We start from the raw sequence: 15,194 nt of genomic DNA, 5'->3' as shown, positions 1-15,194 counted from the left end.
AAAGCACAACAAGCTAGTTCAGCAAGTAAAATCACTTGCTAGGGCTGGAGAGATGCCTCAGAGGTTAAGAGTAGTGGTTGTTCTTCCAGAGTCCTGAGTTCAATTCCCAGCAACCAATTGGTGATGCATAACCAACTATTATGAAAAAAAAAGCACTTGCCACCAACAACCTAAATTCAATCCCCAGGTCCCTGTGGTGGTGGAAGAGAACCAATCCCTAAAAGATGTCATCTGACCTCCACACGGATGCCATAACACATGAGCGTATGCATACATGTACACAGACACACAAACCAAAAAAAAAATGATTCACCTTAAAAGATAAAATAATTAAAATTTAAAAAGCAATGCTTACCTCTGCTCATCTCCTGAAGTTACATCATGCAAAAGCACATAATATTTAAGTGTATTTGGGATAAACCACTTAGGGTAGGAATAATCACTGTTGTGCTGAATTCGATGCTGTTCTTGTGACAACTTTGAAAACTGCTCCATAGGTTCAGCTTCACCAGATGACGCCACCAACATACCTTGTAATCATACTGTCAGGGAAATCATCGCTCATTGATAAACACTGTCTTATTAATATAAATTTTAGGAGAAACTATCTGGCCAGGCCTCATATCACACGCTTGTAATACCAGGGTTGAGACTAGAGGGTTCCAAGTTAGAACTGTGATTGCACTATAGTGAGTCCAAGGCCAGCCTGAGCATCTAAGGAAGACCTCTTCCTCTGGCTTCCATGTGTACAAACATACACACTTGCACACTCAGATAATCATACACCACATGCGCACACTACATTCATACATGTATCTCAACTACCCAGATCAGAAAATAATTTTGAATGTGTTATCATTACCAATAAAAAATAATTTCTCCATACTCTATAACTTCTCAAGTATTTTGTCTTTGTTTCCACAATGAACAAATTCCTGGCTTACAGATGACGTAAAGGATACATGCTAAATAGTGGTTCAGAAACTCATGATCTGATGCTGGCATGGACTGCAGAAATGTCTCTCTGTAAGATTCAAACCATGGAGTAGTAGCTAAAATTAACAAGATGCAAAATGGTTAGAATTCAATAGAATCAGTTTATAAAATAAAGATAATAATTTCTAGGAATAAACAAGTACTTTTACCTGTTCTTTAAGATATATGATATAAAAGCAAACAGCACAATTCATTTGTGGATGCATCATTTTATATAAATACATCAAGTCATTCGCATATTTAAAGAGCTATATAACATATGCAGCATGTATATTTTAAGCTATTCATGCAAATCCATTTATATACAGTACTCAGGTCAACAGAATGAAGGTATCACTCCTGGCTCACAGTGACTAGAACTAAGTTCTAGGTCTCATACCAGTTAGCTCACAGTCATAGAGACCCTACTCTAAGAGATCATGCTGTACATCATTGGCTTACCCCTCAGGAAAAACTGGACAGTATGGGAAGGTAGTTGTGGTTGTCAAAACAGAGAAGGAGACATGACTACTGGTGCGTAGGGAAAGAAGTCAGAAAACCAAAGACATCTTACAGTGCACAGAGCAAAACAGCTCCAGACACAGAGAATCACCTGGCTCAAACTGTCAAGATGGGTGTGACTGACAGATTCAATAGCTTGACGACTTGAGTATGACTATAACAAAGCCTTTTAAAAGTTCACACATTTTATTACGGTGTGCATGTGTTTGTATGCATGTGGAGGTCAGAGGACAACTTTCAGTTTGGGTCTGTTACACCATGGCTTCTGGGAAATGAACTCAGGTTGTCACACTTTCAGAAATAAGCACCTTTACTCACTGAGTCATCTCACTGACCCAACAAAGCCTTTCTAAAGAGAATTTCAAAGAATTATTATTTTATAATCAAGTCAACTCTTTAGCAATTCACATTACATCTTTAAAAAAATCTGAACATAATAAGCTTAATTGGTCAAGGTAGTTTAAGCCTCTAATCCCAGCACTCAAGAAACTGAGGCAGGAGAATTACAAATCTGACACCAGTCTGACAGTTGCATGAGAGAGAGAGAGAGAGAGAGAGACCAAGGCACAAAGGAAGAGTGCTAGGATAGAGCTGTTTAGGCAGGCATAATGGCATATGCCTGTAATCCTAGCACCTGTAAGGTAGAAGCTGGAGGACCAGGCATAAATGACTAGGATGTAGAAGGAAAAAAAAATATATGCTGACCAAATTCCATATCTCATCTGGTGCCAAATAAGCTTTTTATTATTTGTTTTTTGTTTGTTTTGCTTTGTTTTGAGATATGATCTAACTGTGTAGCCCTACCTGGCCTTTGATTACCTGTGTAGACTATCTTCTGTGCCAACAAGTCAGCCAAATACAATGGTATTTTTGTTTTGTTTGTTTGTTTTTTTTACTGTGACCAGGTGTGGTGGCACACATCTTTAATCCCAGCACTGGGAAGGCAGATCTCTGTGAGTTCAAGGCCAACCTGGTCTACCTAGCAGAATCCAGGACAACCAAGACTTACAAAGAGAGACCTATCTCAAAAACAAACAAAACAAAACAAAAAATATAAGAAATGTCCTACTCATGTGTAGCAGGCAGTGGTGGTACACACCTTTAATCCCAGTACTCAGGAAGCAGAGGCAGAGGTAGAGGCAGAGGCAGGCAGATTACTGAGTTTGAGACCAGCCTGGTCAACACAAGAGAGTTTCAGAACAGTCAGAGCTACAAAGAGAAACTCTGTCTTAGAATTAAAAAAAGAAAAAAAGTTCACATTTGCAATATGGTTAGGAGGACAATTCCCAGCTACATTATAATCTTCATGGAAATGGAGAATGAATAACACAATTATATGTATTTGTCACAATAGGAAACTAATTTTCTCACCAACCAGAACATAATCTTCCCTCCAAATCAGTTAAAAATAATCTGGAGCTAAAAAATTTATTGATTTATTATCAATACCAAGAAAAGAGATACCAAAAATTGTCATTAAGTAAAATATCTCATTGAAAATGGCCCATTTCACAGAAATGACTATATATACCAATTTTGATTATTTTACCTTTATTGCCTTACTAATGTTAAAAAATTAACAAAATAAACAACAGCAAAAGAAAAAACTGTATTCATATGAACAAGTTTCTGTTTGGTAGTAGATCTTCTATGAGCCAGGCCATACTATATTATCTGTATTAACCTGAATGTGATGGCAAATACCTGCACTCCTGGCAGCTAGAAGTTAGAGGCAGGAAGATCAGGAGTTTGAGGTCATCCTGGGCTATGACTCTATAACAAAGGGGAGGGAAATTAAGAAGAAAAAAAAAGGCTAGAAGACCCTTATATCATCAGGACTAAACTATGATCCATTCATTAAATGGTATACTGCAGAAGCTACGTGTGATCTATCCATTAAATGGTATACTATGTAACTAAACGAGAAAGAGAAAACTCTATATGGCTGTGAAGTAAAATCTCTAACAGCCAAAGCTAAACACAGAGGCTCATACTTGTAAGTCTGAGGCAGCAAGAGAATGGCTATGAGTTCAATGCCAACCAAGGCTATAGAGCAAGATTGTGTCTCAAAATAAACAAGCAAACAAACAAACAAACAAAACAAAGTAGGTACCAAAGGTATGCATTTTATGTAAGAAAGGGAAAAATACATGAAAAGTTTTCAAAGACAAATAACAAAAAGATAAACCTAACATATGTGGTCTGTGGATATAGCTCTGTGGTAGGACACTTGCTAGCATGCATGAGGCCCTCTGCTGAATCCCAAGCATAATCACAAGAAAAAAAGCCTAATACAACTAATTATCACTCAGAAATGAAGAAAAGAGAATGGGAGAAAGGGATAGAGAAATATAGGAGAAGGGGAGAAGCGTAGGGAGAGGGAGGGAGAAGGAGAGAGAGAGGGAGAGGGGGGGAGAGGGAGAGAGAGGGAGAAAGAGGGAGAAAGAGAGAGAGAGAAGAAGAGAGAGGGAGGGAGATATGCAGGGAGGCTAACTCAACTACTCAACCATGGGTTTAGTCTTTTGATTCTATGTCTGAGACAGGGGTCTCATATAGCCCAGGCTGGCTTGAACCCACTGTGCAGCTAAGGGTGACCTTACAGTCCTTATTGTGATTTGAATATAAAATACACCCATAGACTCATGTATTTGAATATTTGGTCCCAGCTGGAGGCACTGTTTGGGAAAGTTATAGAACCCTTAGATGGTGGAACCTTTCTGGAGGAAATACTTAACTAGAGGTGTTCTAGGCTGGCCCTATTTTTTATTCTCATTCTACTTCAGTACTGCCAAAATAATGTGACTGGCTGGCTTAGAAGCCATTTCTTCCCCCAGAATAAATCCTTTCTCTTAACCAGAACAACAGAAATGAAACTAATTGATACTTCTGGTCTTTGTTTCAACCTCCCAAGTGCAGGACCTGCAGGTGTCCACACACAGCTTTTCTGACATTAAAGATTCAACTTAGAATGTCATACATGATAGATAAGCACTCTATCAGTGAGCTACGCTCCCAACTGTATTTCATGATTTGACCTCAGAACTCAATAAACATATATTAATATGTTAAAACTATATATAATTTTTAATTAAATTAAATAAAAAAGAAAAGGGCAAGATACATACTTATAAGCACTGGAAATAGACACTAGACATTAAGCACAGGTGCATGAAGCAAAGCAGAAATGGGTTTACATCCTTCACACAGGTCACATTCAGGTGAACAAGTAAATTCTCCCCTCAGCTACATGTTTTTCTGAGGGGCTGTGGAATGTGATTCCTTTGTCTGTCTTTAACTTTGTTAACTTACAATAAACTATTTTTGCTATATTTTTCAAATTATGCTTTTTGTAGGAAGTGGAGAGAAATAGTACTTTTAAATTTTCATGTTCAACACAAGACTAACACCTAATGACAATTTTCTCACCTTAAAAATGTTTGTACATAGCTTGGGATGAAAACTATTTTGCTCCAATTCCTTGCTTTTATTGACAAGTGTCATGATTTTATTGACAAGCAGTCATGATACCCTGTGACTGTTTCCTTCAAAAAGCCAAGCAAACACTTGGGTGGATGCAAGAGATGAGGAGTTCATGGCCATCCTCAGCTTCAAAGGGTGTTGAAACTAGCATCTCTCTATACAATGCACTTTGCCAGTATGTTTTTAATTTTTATCAAAATAACATGCAGTTCAAACTAAACTATTCCAGAGCAATGTATGGACTTAAGAAATAGACAATAGATGAACAAGTAAAAGTTTAAAGAGAACCATAAGACCACCTCCACATCACAGGAAAATTAGAGATGCATTAACCAGCAAAAATACAAAAAAAGTAGTGGAAAAGAGGTCAGTGGGCAATAGTAAGGAATACCATGAAAACAATCTGGAAAAAAGAGACCCATCACAAGAAATACCTGTATATAACGAGGATTCTTTCAATTCCATGAAAGTGTCTTTCCAATTACTGTACCAAGGAACACTAGCTTTAATTGACCGATCTGATGAAGAAAATATGGCACTGTTAAGCCAGGCTTATGAGGCAAACATGTAACATTTATAGCTTAAACAGAATGAATGAAAAGAATGCCAACTCACTCTAACAGAAAACCTAAATGCTAAGTTCTGGGCATATAACTAACACTGATTGGAATAGATAAATTTACTTTTAAAATAATCCCCAGAGTATTAATCTGTCATTATGAAATCTCATTCTAATTAATTCCATATTCACTGTATCTCATTCCAAGGTTTCGGAGATAAAATGAGGCTCAGTGGTAGAGTGCTTATACTTAGCAAGGCCTGCGGTTCAGTCTCAGCAGCCAGATAAACTAAAGGAGTAATTTTGAAGTAATAGGGGGAAAGCTGAAGAAATTTATATATACTAAGAGTTGGGTTTTTCTAAAATTTGTCTAAACAGGTCAGCTAAAGTAATATCTCTGCCTGCTTTTATAAGCAAAGGACACATACCCTCTAAATAGAAATGCAGGAAGGCCTCTGAAAACACAAGTAATGTAATTAGATAAGTTTCACAGTCAAATAACTACACTATTCCTATAAATTATCTAGAGAAAGCCACATTAACAAGATGCTTAAAATTAAATCTGCTCTATAGTTAACAAATAGCAATTTAAAAATTTCATCTCTAAAGAAACTAAATGTCCCCAAAGAAAACAATTACAAATAATAAAAACTGACAACCAGATACTTCTAAGTCTATAAAGTCTCACCACAAAATGAAGAACTGACTGATGAGTTTTCACTGTATCCAGTAAACATCTTTAACACCTCAATGTGAAAGAGGAAGCAAGCTTTTAACAGATGTGAGGAATTTTTCAACATGAAAAGGACCAAACAGGAAAAGAATATGAATAAGAGAAAGGGTGCAGAAAATTGAAAACTAAAAAGCCATTAATAATTAATTAAAATTAATCTATCAATATCCTCAGTTAAAATTCTTAAAGAGAGAGAGAGAAATCCAGAAATCAAATACATATCTTGGGGTAGGGGGTGGAGACTGGGTCTCAGACTATGTAGCCCTGGCTGTTCTGGAACTCACTATGTAAACCAGGGTGTCCTTCAAACTCAAACTCAGTGATCCTTAATCATCTGCTGCAATTAAGAGCATGGGCCACAACATCTGGTCTCAAAGAAATGCCTTTTTAAAAAGATAGCAAACATTAAAATGTCAATAAAAGAGCCAATATAAAGTAAAAAGGACAAAAATCTATGATATTCATAAGAATGATCAGAATACTAAATATCAATTTATATTCTACAGCCAACTAAGAATAGCTCTAGGGGAAAAAAACAAATGGAGAAATAAATAATTAAAGAACATTCTCAGGACTAAAGACTGTGCATGACTAAAGACTGTGCATGTAAAGATGGTTACAGTTCCTTACTCCCCTATGTACATCACAAACAGCATAGCAAAGAGCCTCTTCTAAGTTACTTAAAGCTGAGAATAAGTAGGGTTCTAAAGAACAAGACTAAAAAGCTAGAAGTATCAAATCTAAAGAAAAACATTTCTAACTGGTACAAGTAAACTGTAAGTCAACCATAAAATACATTTTCATTAACTTCTCAAAAATTTTATCTTAAGGGGCTGGAAAGAAGATGCCATGGTTAAGAGAATTAGCTTCTTTTCCAGAGGACCCAGGTTTTTCTGTTCTCAGCATTTACAGGGTAGCTCACAACTATCCGTAACTCTAGCTCCTGGTGTAGGAGGGTCTTCTGTCTCATGTGTTACTTTCATTGGTTAAATAAAGAAGCTGTCTTGGCCTTTTGATAAGCCAGCCCTTAGGTGGGTGGAGTAGACAGAACAGAATTCTGGGAGAAAGAAAGCAGAGTCAGGCAGATGCCATGGCTCTCCTCTCCGAGACGGACTGGTTAGACTCATGCCGGTAAGCCAGAGTCAAGTGGCAATACACATTAATGGAGATGGGTTAATCTAATATGTGAGAGTTAGCCAATAATGGGCCGGGCAGTGTTTAAATGAATACAGTTTCCGTGTAATTATTTCGGGTAAAGCTAGCCGGGAGCCAGGCGGTGGGAAGCAGCCTACCACTCCTTTTACAACAAGTCCCAGAGGATTCAATGACCTCTTCTGCCTCTACAGGCACTGTACACATGTGGTGCACATACATACATACATATAAAACACCCATACAAAAAAATAAAAGCATTCTAAGAATTCTTTAATTACTTAAAAAATACATTTAAAAAGTATTATCTTCTATACACCCTTCTCAGAAAGCTACTAGGGAAGGTTCCTCTGCAAATCAAAGAAATACATCAAAACAGGTAACGATGAATCAAGACCAGTTACTTGCTATAATCCTAACACTCAGGAGCTGAAACAAGAGAATCAAGCCCTGAGTGGGAAATGAGCCAGGGCCAGTGCAAATTATATAACAGAGTAAGATCTGTCTACACACACACACACACACACACACACACAGAGAGAGAGAGAGAGAGAGAGAGAGAGAGAGAGAGAGAGAGATGAGAATTTGAATGAAAGACTATAAAGAAAGAAAAACTGACTAGTTGCTTCAGTAGATAAAAGCCCTTGCTTGCTACCTGATGTAAGCCTGAAAATGAGTATGATCCACAGAACCTACAAAAAACCTCACAAGGTTCTCTGATTATCTGATTACCACACATGCACCATGGTGCACACATCATACACACATACATTCACAGAATAAGGATAATATTAATAAAGCAAAATAAAGTGAGAAAAAGAAAGAAAATCTCTAGGATGACAACTGTGGAAAGTGCCTTGGAGTAAGCAGTTCAGGATGAAGTAGATGAACATTTTCAACTTCTGCTTTGTTATCTTTGACCAATGAATGTTCTTAGGCTTTCTGCTTTGTTTTTGTTTTTGTTCTGATACAGAGTCCCATTTTATATGCCAGGCTGGTCCCAAACTGGGAACAACCTTCCAGCCCAATTAGACTACATGCATGAGCCACCATTCCCTGCTGTCTCTAGACTTTTTTCCCCCATCATTACTCCCTCCCTCCCATCTTTTCTTCAGCTTGAGGTCATGCACATGCTATGCATGTGTTCATTCCCTACACTATACCACTGGCCCCAAAATGTTTGAAATTATACAATGAACATGCTGGGATATAAACCTTATGAGAAATAAGAACCCCCTGTAACAACTAAAATATTTTGCTCCTGAAGCAATTTTCAACTCCCTGGGGGATAATATTATCCTTACTGGTGACAACAGTAATAGAGAAAAAATTCTGAAAGATCTTCATAAAGAATTACTTGAAAACTGACCTGACAAATTCAAAGCTCTACTCAGGAAGTTTAAGAAACTCCAAAGACTCTGAACAAAATGATTTTAAAGATGATTACTGTAGTGGTTTGAACAGCTACAGCCCCTAAAGACTCATGTGTTTGAATGCTTGCCTTGGAGGAAGTGCCCCATGGAGGAGAGCTTTGGGGTTTCAGACAAGCTCAAGCTATGGCCAGTACAATCTCTCCTTTTGCTGGCTGCAAACCAAGACTTAGAACTCTCACCTCCAGCACTATATCTACCTGCATGCCATATGACTCACCATGACAATAACAGACTAAACTTCTGAAACTGTAAAGCCGGCCCCAATTAAATGTTTTCTTTTGTAAAAATTTCTGTGGACATGGTGTCTCTTCATAGCAGTAGAAACCCTAACTAAGACAGAAGTTGGTACCAGGGACTGGGGTATTGCTGTGATAGACCTGACCATGCTTTTGTTTGAAGTAATGTAGACTTTGGGTTAGGAAAGCAGTGGAATGTTTTAAGCACTGCTTAATGGGTCACACTGGTGGGAGCATGGAAGACAGTGGTACTGAGGGTGACTATATGGTAGGGGGGCTGGCACAAGCAGTTTCAGAGGAAAAGAAATTTAAGTATGTGACCTAGAGACTGTTCTTGAGATGTTTTGGCTAAGAATGTGGCTGCTTCTAAAGTGAAGAGATTTGGATTAATTGCCCTGGCAAAAAAAATCTCAAAAAAGCTTAGTATAGACTATGTTGTGTAGTGAGAGGGCTTGGGACGGGACAGAGCCAAGACAGGCTCTCCTAGTAGCCCCAATAGAGACCAGGCCTTAGTTTCGGTTCACTAAAATCGGACAGAGCTAAATAGACAGTCCTCAGGAAAACCACAACTTAGAAGCCACCACTCAGCAGGCACCCAAAGCTCCTTTGCTAGTTCAGCAGGTGTCCCAGCCCCAGTCTCCTAAATAAAGATAGCTTTTCCCCACCCTGCTGCTAGAAGGCCCCTAACCACTAGGGCCTCCCACCAATCAGCCCCTAGACTAGTCTTTCCTCCACCAATCAGTCCCAGATTAATCCACCATTCCTGAAATTCCAACTCCACTTAAAAGAAGCTTGTAACCTTTTTAGGGGGTTGCCAAGTGCCACCCCAACATTGGAATTAATAAAGCATTCTTGTTATTGCATCCGTGGCTGTTGGTCTTTCCTTGGGGGCTTTTCTCGGACCCTAACAATTAGTGTTCGCTCTTATAAGCAAGCTGAGCAAGGAAAAATACAAAATATACAATCTGAGGAGAAAAGGGGCACAGGAAGTAGAATGGAACTACTGTATTCAAGGAGATAAACAGATTAAAGATATTAAATAGAATAAAATGGAGTGGTGACCTCAGGGTAAGATTCCGCTCAGTTAAGCTTCCAATTTGTGAGAAGAAATTAACAGCTTAGGCCCAGCATGGTGGAGCATACTGAAATTTCAGAACTTTAAACCCAGCACTCAGAAGGCAGAGGCAGGCATGTCTCTAAGTTTGAGGCTAGCCTGGTCTATGGATCGAGTTCCAGGACAGTCAAACTTCGGCAGTGAAGGAAACCATGGAAAACAGAAAGCTGATAAAGATGTAATTGAACAAAGGGGCAATGTTCCAGCCTTAGAAAGCAGCAAAACTTTGCAGCTTTGGTCACATGGTTCTGGCTTTAGAGCCAAGGATAGAAGGAAGGGGTTATGGAATATTCTTCTGTGACTAAAGAAAGCTGCTGAGGCTAGGCATGTGTCAGAAGTGTCACTGAATGTTGGTCCAGAGAGGTCATTGTGTAAAGCTATGCGAAAATGAAGCCTAGTTTGCCTGGAAGACTCCAAGATGTTGGAGATATTGAATCCATGAAATACCTGCAGAGGAAAACTGCTAAGAGAGAGTGGAAACAGCCAAAGAAAAAGAAATGTGTTACAGTCAACAAATCTCAAAGGAGTTGGAGATCTGAAGAGAACTTTGACATCAGACAAGGAGATGTAGAGTTTAGAGTTTGCACAGCTGGTTTTCAGTCTTGCTTTGGTCCAATATTTCCTGACTATGTTCCATTTCGTCCATTATGGAATGGTAATGTATATCCTGTGCCATTATATATTGGATGTATGTGATCTGCTTTTTGATTTTGATTTTATAGAGGATTACAATTAAGAGACTGAATGAATGTCAAAAGAGACTTTAACTCCGGGATTTTTTAAACACTGTTGAGAATGTGAGGGACTATGGGAACCTTTGAGATTGGACTAAATGCATTTTGCATTATGATATAACTACAAGGCTATGGGGACCAGGGAGTAGAATGTGTTGGTATAAAAAGGTATGGCCCCCATAGATTCATGTATTTGAATGCTTGACCCATCGCGAGTGGCACTATTAGAAGGTATGGCCTTGTTAGAGAAAGTATGTCACTGTGGCGGCGGGTTTTGAGGTCTCATACATGCTCAATCTATGCCCAGGACAGAGTCTTTCCTTCTGCTCCCTATGAATCAAGATGTAGAACTCTCAGCTCCTTCTCTAGCACCATGTCTGCCTGCATGCTGCCATATCCTGTCACGACGATAATGGACTAAACCTCAAAAACTAAAAGCTACCCTCAATTAAATTTTTTCCTTTATAAGAGTTGCCATGGTCATAGTGTCTCTTCACAGCAAAAGAAACCCTAACAAAGACAAGTTGGTACCAATATAGTGGAGTAATGCTGTGAAGACCTGACCATGTTTTGGGGAGGATTGTGGCAGAACTTTGGAACTTTGCACTAGATGAGGCAGTGAGTGTTAAGAGCTCAATGGGATGTTCTTAGGAGTTTGGAAGATGAGAATGTTGAGAGGAGAGCAGAGGATGGAGGCCTGGCTTGTGAAGCTTTAAAGGGCTGTTTAAAGACTATCAGGACCATCTGCTATTTGATTTAAGATTCTGTGGTTCTGGTTAGCTAGGGCTGAAGAATTGGCTGTGATTAATAAGATATCAGAACTATAAAACTGTAGGTACACAGGTCTTTTTCCCTTTTCTTCCTGGCAATTCGCAGGGCCGTTTGACCTCTGGCTCCCTGGAGATTCTGCACTAGCACTGGCTTGAGGGTATAGTTTAAAAAGAATTTGGCTCTCTTTTGTTATGGTAATTCCACCTGTAAACAAGGTTCCAGCTGCGAGCCCTATATGCCTGCCACGCCTGGCTGGCTCCCCCAGTTGCTTCTGGCCTGAGGCACCAGGCACCTGTAATCTTCTTCTACTGCTCCTGATGGGAGGGGGCCGTGCCCTTTTGCCCCCGTTGCCCACTAATATAAATACCCGACTTGAGTTTAATAAAGTGGCCATTTACTCTTTGGTAAGTGAGCAGGTCTCTTTGTGTGTGTCTGTTTAAACCCTTAGGACAATCGTCCATTCTCGTGGACTCAAGTTCAGGAAAGCGCGGGGGCCTGGGTATCCACAGAAAAGTGCGGAGGCTAACATAAAACTGAAAACTTTGCTTTGCTGGGATACTCAATGCTAGTCAGCTGGAGCAGAAAATTTAGCAATGATTAAGAGACAAGCATCACTGAGGTATCACTGAGGTAAAATCTTCTGGGAAGTGTCTGAGAGTCAGCGAAGCTATGTTCCAGAGGCTGACAAGGTTGTACCTCATGATGGTAGCCAGACTTGGTAATGTGTAAGAGTCATCCAGGTGGTACTTGTTTTGAAGGCATGAAGGGGTTGTGGAGAACAGTTGAAGTTTGGCAAAGTGAGAGGCCAAGAGGGGCCACTGATGAAGGTTCAGTCTCAGTGGCAGTTGGAGGCCCAGGATTAAAGGAGTCGTGCAGAAAAGTTGAGGTTTGGCACCATGAGAAGAGCCTATGAGAGGTCATTGGCTAAAGTGCAGCCCAGTTGCAGCAGAGAACCCCAGCATTTGGGAGATAGTGGTATAATGGGATGACCATCAAGAACAGCAGCAACAACAAGCTGTATATGTGCTGCAGAGGTTGGTGTAAGAAGTGATTCAAGTTCTTTCGAGGAGTCCAGAAGATCGTAAGTGGATCCCAGGCAGTGGATGGGTGGAATTTGGTTTTGCTTTGATTTGATTGTAACTGTGTCCTGATTCTTCCCTCTTGAAGAAATTATTTTACTGGAGCCCACAGTTGATAGATTTTGAATTTGAAAAGACTTTGATTTTCAGAGACTGGTTACTTTAAAGAGACTGAAATATTAATATGTTTGAAAAGATTGTATGATGTTTAAGAGCTTGGGGATGAAAAAGAAAGGAAGGGCAGTGACTTAATAGTGGTATGACTGTAAGTCAAGCTGACAAGGGGTCAGTTGTACTGGTTGGTTTTATATCAACTTGATACAAGCTAGAGTCTTCATATCGGAAGAGTCTCAGTTGAGGAAATGCCTCCAGGCGACCTAACAGTAAGGCATTTTTCTCAATTAGTAACCAATGGGGAAAAGTGGTGCCATCTCTGGGTTGGTGGGATGAGCAAGCCAGGGGAAGCAAGACATTAAGCAATATTATTCTATGGCCTCTGAATTAGCGCCTGCCTCTAGGATTATGCCCTGTTTGAGTTCCTGTCTTGACTTCCTTCAAAAATGAACAGCAATATGAAGTTTAAGTCAAATGAACCTCTTCCTCCCCAACTTGCTTTTGGTCAGCAATTAAATTTCTAATTAACACCCGAGAAAAACAAAAGCAGGCCCAATAATTGACCCTGCTTTAAACAATATTTAGTCATAATATTGTAAGCAGTGAAAATTAGCAGAAATTACAGAAACATTAGATGATGAAGAAAAACTGGAGAAAACAATTACTCTCTTCTCCAAAATTAGGTCCTTATCAATTATTTAAAATTGATTAAGACATGGATACCAATATAAAGATGCTAAGTGTGATAGCTCACACCTCTAATTCCAGCACTTGGAATCAAACTGACTGGTGGATCTCTGTCAGTTCAAAGTCAACCTGGTCTACATAGTAAGTTCCAGACCAATTAGGACTACAGAGTGAGACACTGTCATTCACGGAAGAAAGGAAGGATGAACAAAAACAGACAAGAAAAAAATGACTTAGAAAATATAACATCAGGCTAGTGTGATAGCTGTCCCACCTGACAATCTGATTCAATTTCTAGGACCCACATGATAGTAAAAGAGAAGCAACTTCCACAAGTTATCCTCCCTGACCTCCACATGTGTGTACTATACAGATACATATAAATGTAATAAAAGAAATTTAGTGGAGATGGGTGAATGACTCAGCAATTAAGAGCACTTATTCTTGCAGAGGATTTGGGTTCAGTTTCCAGCACCCACATGATATTTCACAACTGTCAGTAACCCCAGTTCCAGAAGATGGATGCCCTCCCTCCTACCTCCTCGGGCACCAAACATGCACATGATACACATAAACATGCGAGCAAAACACACACGTAAGTCTAAAACATTGTGAGAAAATACCCACCATAAAAAACAATAAAGAAGCTGGCAGGATAAAGAATAGAATCGCTATTCTTTCCATATTTTCTAAGCAATCTATATGCTAGTATCATTGTTACTTTTTTAAAAAGAAAAAGGAAGAGGGACTTTGGAGGTCAGAAAAATACTTTCAGTATAAAAATAGATGCTTTGCTGGACACAGTAGTACATGCATGTGGAAAATGAAGGAAATTGAAGGAAAATGGCCCCACAGGCTCGAAGGGACTGGCACTATTAAGAGGTGTCCTTTTTGTTGGAGGAAATGTATCACTGGGAGCAGCTTTGAGGTTTCAGAAGCTCAGGCCAGGCCTAATATGTCTCAGTCTCTTCCTGCTGCCTGTTGATGCAGATGTAGAACCTCTCCGGCACCGTGTCTGCCTGCATCCCACCATGTTTCCCACCATGAAAATAATGGTCTAAACTTCTGAACTATAAGCCAGCCCCAATTAAATGTTTTCCTTTCTAAGACTTCCGTGGTCATGGTGTCTCTTCACAGCAATAGGAACCCTAATTTGGTGTAGGAGGGTCTTTTGTCTATGTGTTACTTTCATTGGTTAAATAAAGAGACTGCCTTGGCCTTTTGATAGGGCAGAAAATTAGGTGGGTGGAGTAGACAGAACAGGATGCTGGGAAGAAGGCAGGCAGAGAGAGGCACCATGGAGTTGCCAGAGTCAGACATGCTGAATCTTTCCCAGTAAGCTAAGCTTTCCATGACAGTGAGACATATCTGCTCCTGGCAGCACCAAGCTACTTCGAGAGAAAGATGGGCATCAAAGAGGCTCCTTATGGAGTTGGTTAGCTATTTGGGCAAGAAACTGCTCTTGCCTGGACTGTTGCATAAACTGGACACAAAGAACCCACAGAGAAATGACTGCTGAACTTGCCTAAAGGTGAGATGATCCTTTGGGGTTCCTGTTTCATAAAAGAGTCTGAGAGACATTCTACAGGACACAAAAGAAAGTGA

The 15,194-nt window shown here is 39.6% G+C and overlaps 1 protein-coding gene across 4 annotated transcripts in view; it reads right to left on the bottom strand.

The window, feature by feature from the left end:
- Trappc8 (trafficking protein particle complex subunit 8) overlaps positions 1-15,194 on the bottom strand; it is an 87,415-nt gene that overhangs the window by 53,235 nt on the left and 18,986 nt on the right. For 2 of the 4 annotated variants that reach the window (XM_048442670.3, XM_085700078.2), the window contains exons 3-5: positions 5,412-5,495; positions 963-1,052; positions 356-530 (exon numbers count right to left, since the gene is read on the bottom strand). In XM_048442670.3, coding sequence (XP_048298627.3) covers positions 356-530; positions 963-1,052; positions 5,412-5,495 — 349 coding nt within the window. The remainder of the gene's footprint in view (positions 1-355; positions 531-962; positions 1,053-5,411; positions 5,496-15,194) is intronic. The other 2 variants (XM_085700079.2, XM_085700080.2) reach the window with 1 other exon arrangement.

This window comes from Myodes glareolus, chromosome 13 (assembly GCF_982192425.1).
Source record: "Myodes glareolus chromosome 13, mMyoGla1.1, whole genome shotgun sequence".
Lineage (NCBI taxonomy): Eukaryota > Metazoa > Chordata > Mammalia > Rodentia > Cricetidae > Myodes > Myodes glareolus.
Note: the sequence above shows the minus strand (reverse complement) of the source record. Positions and strands in the feature narration are given on the sequence as shown.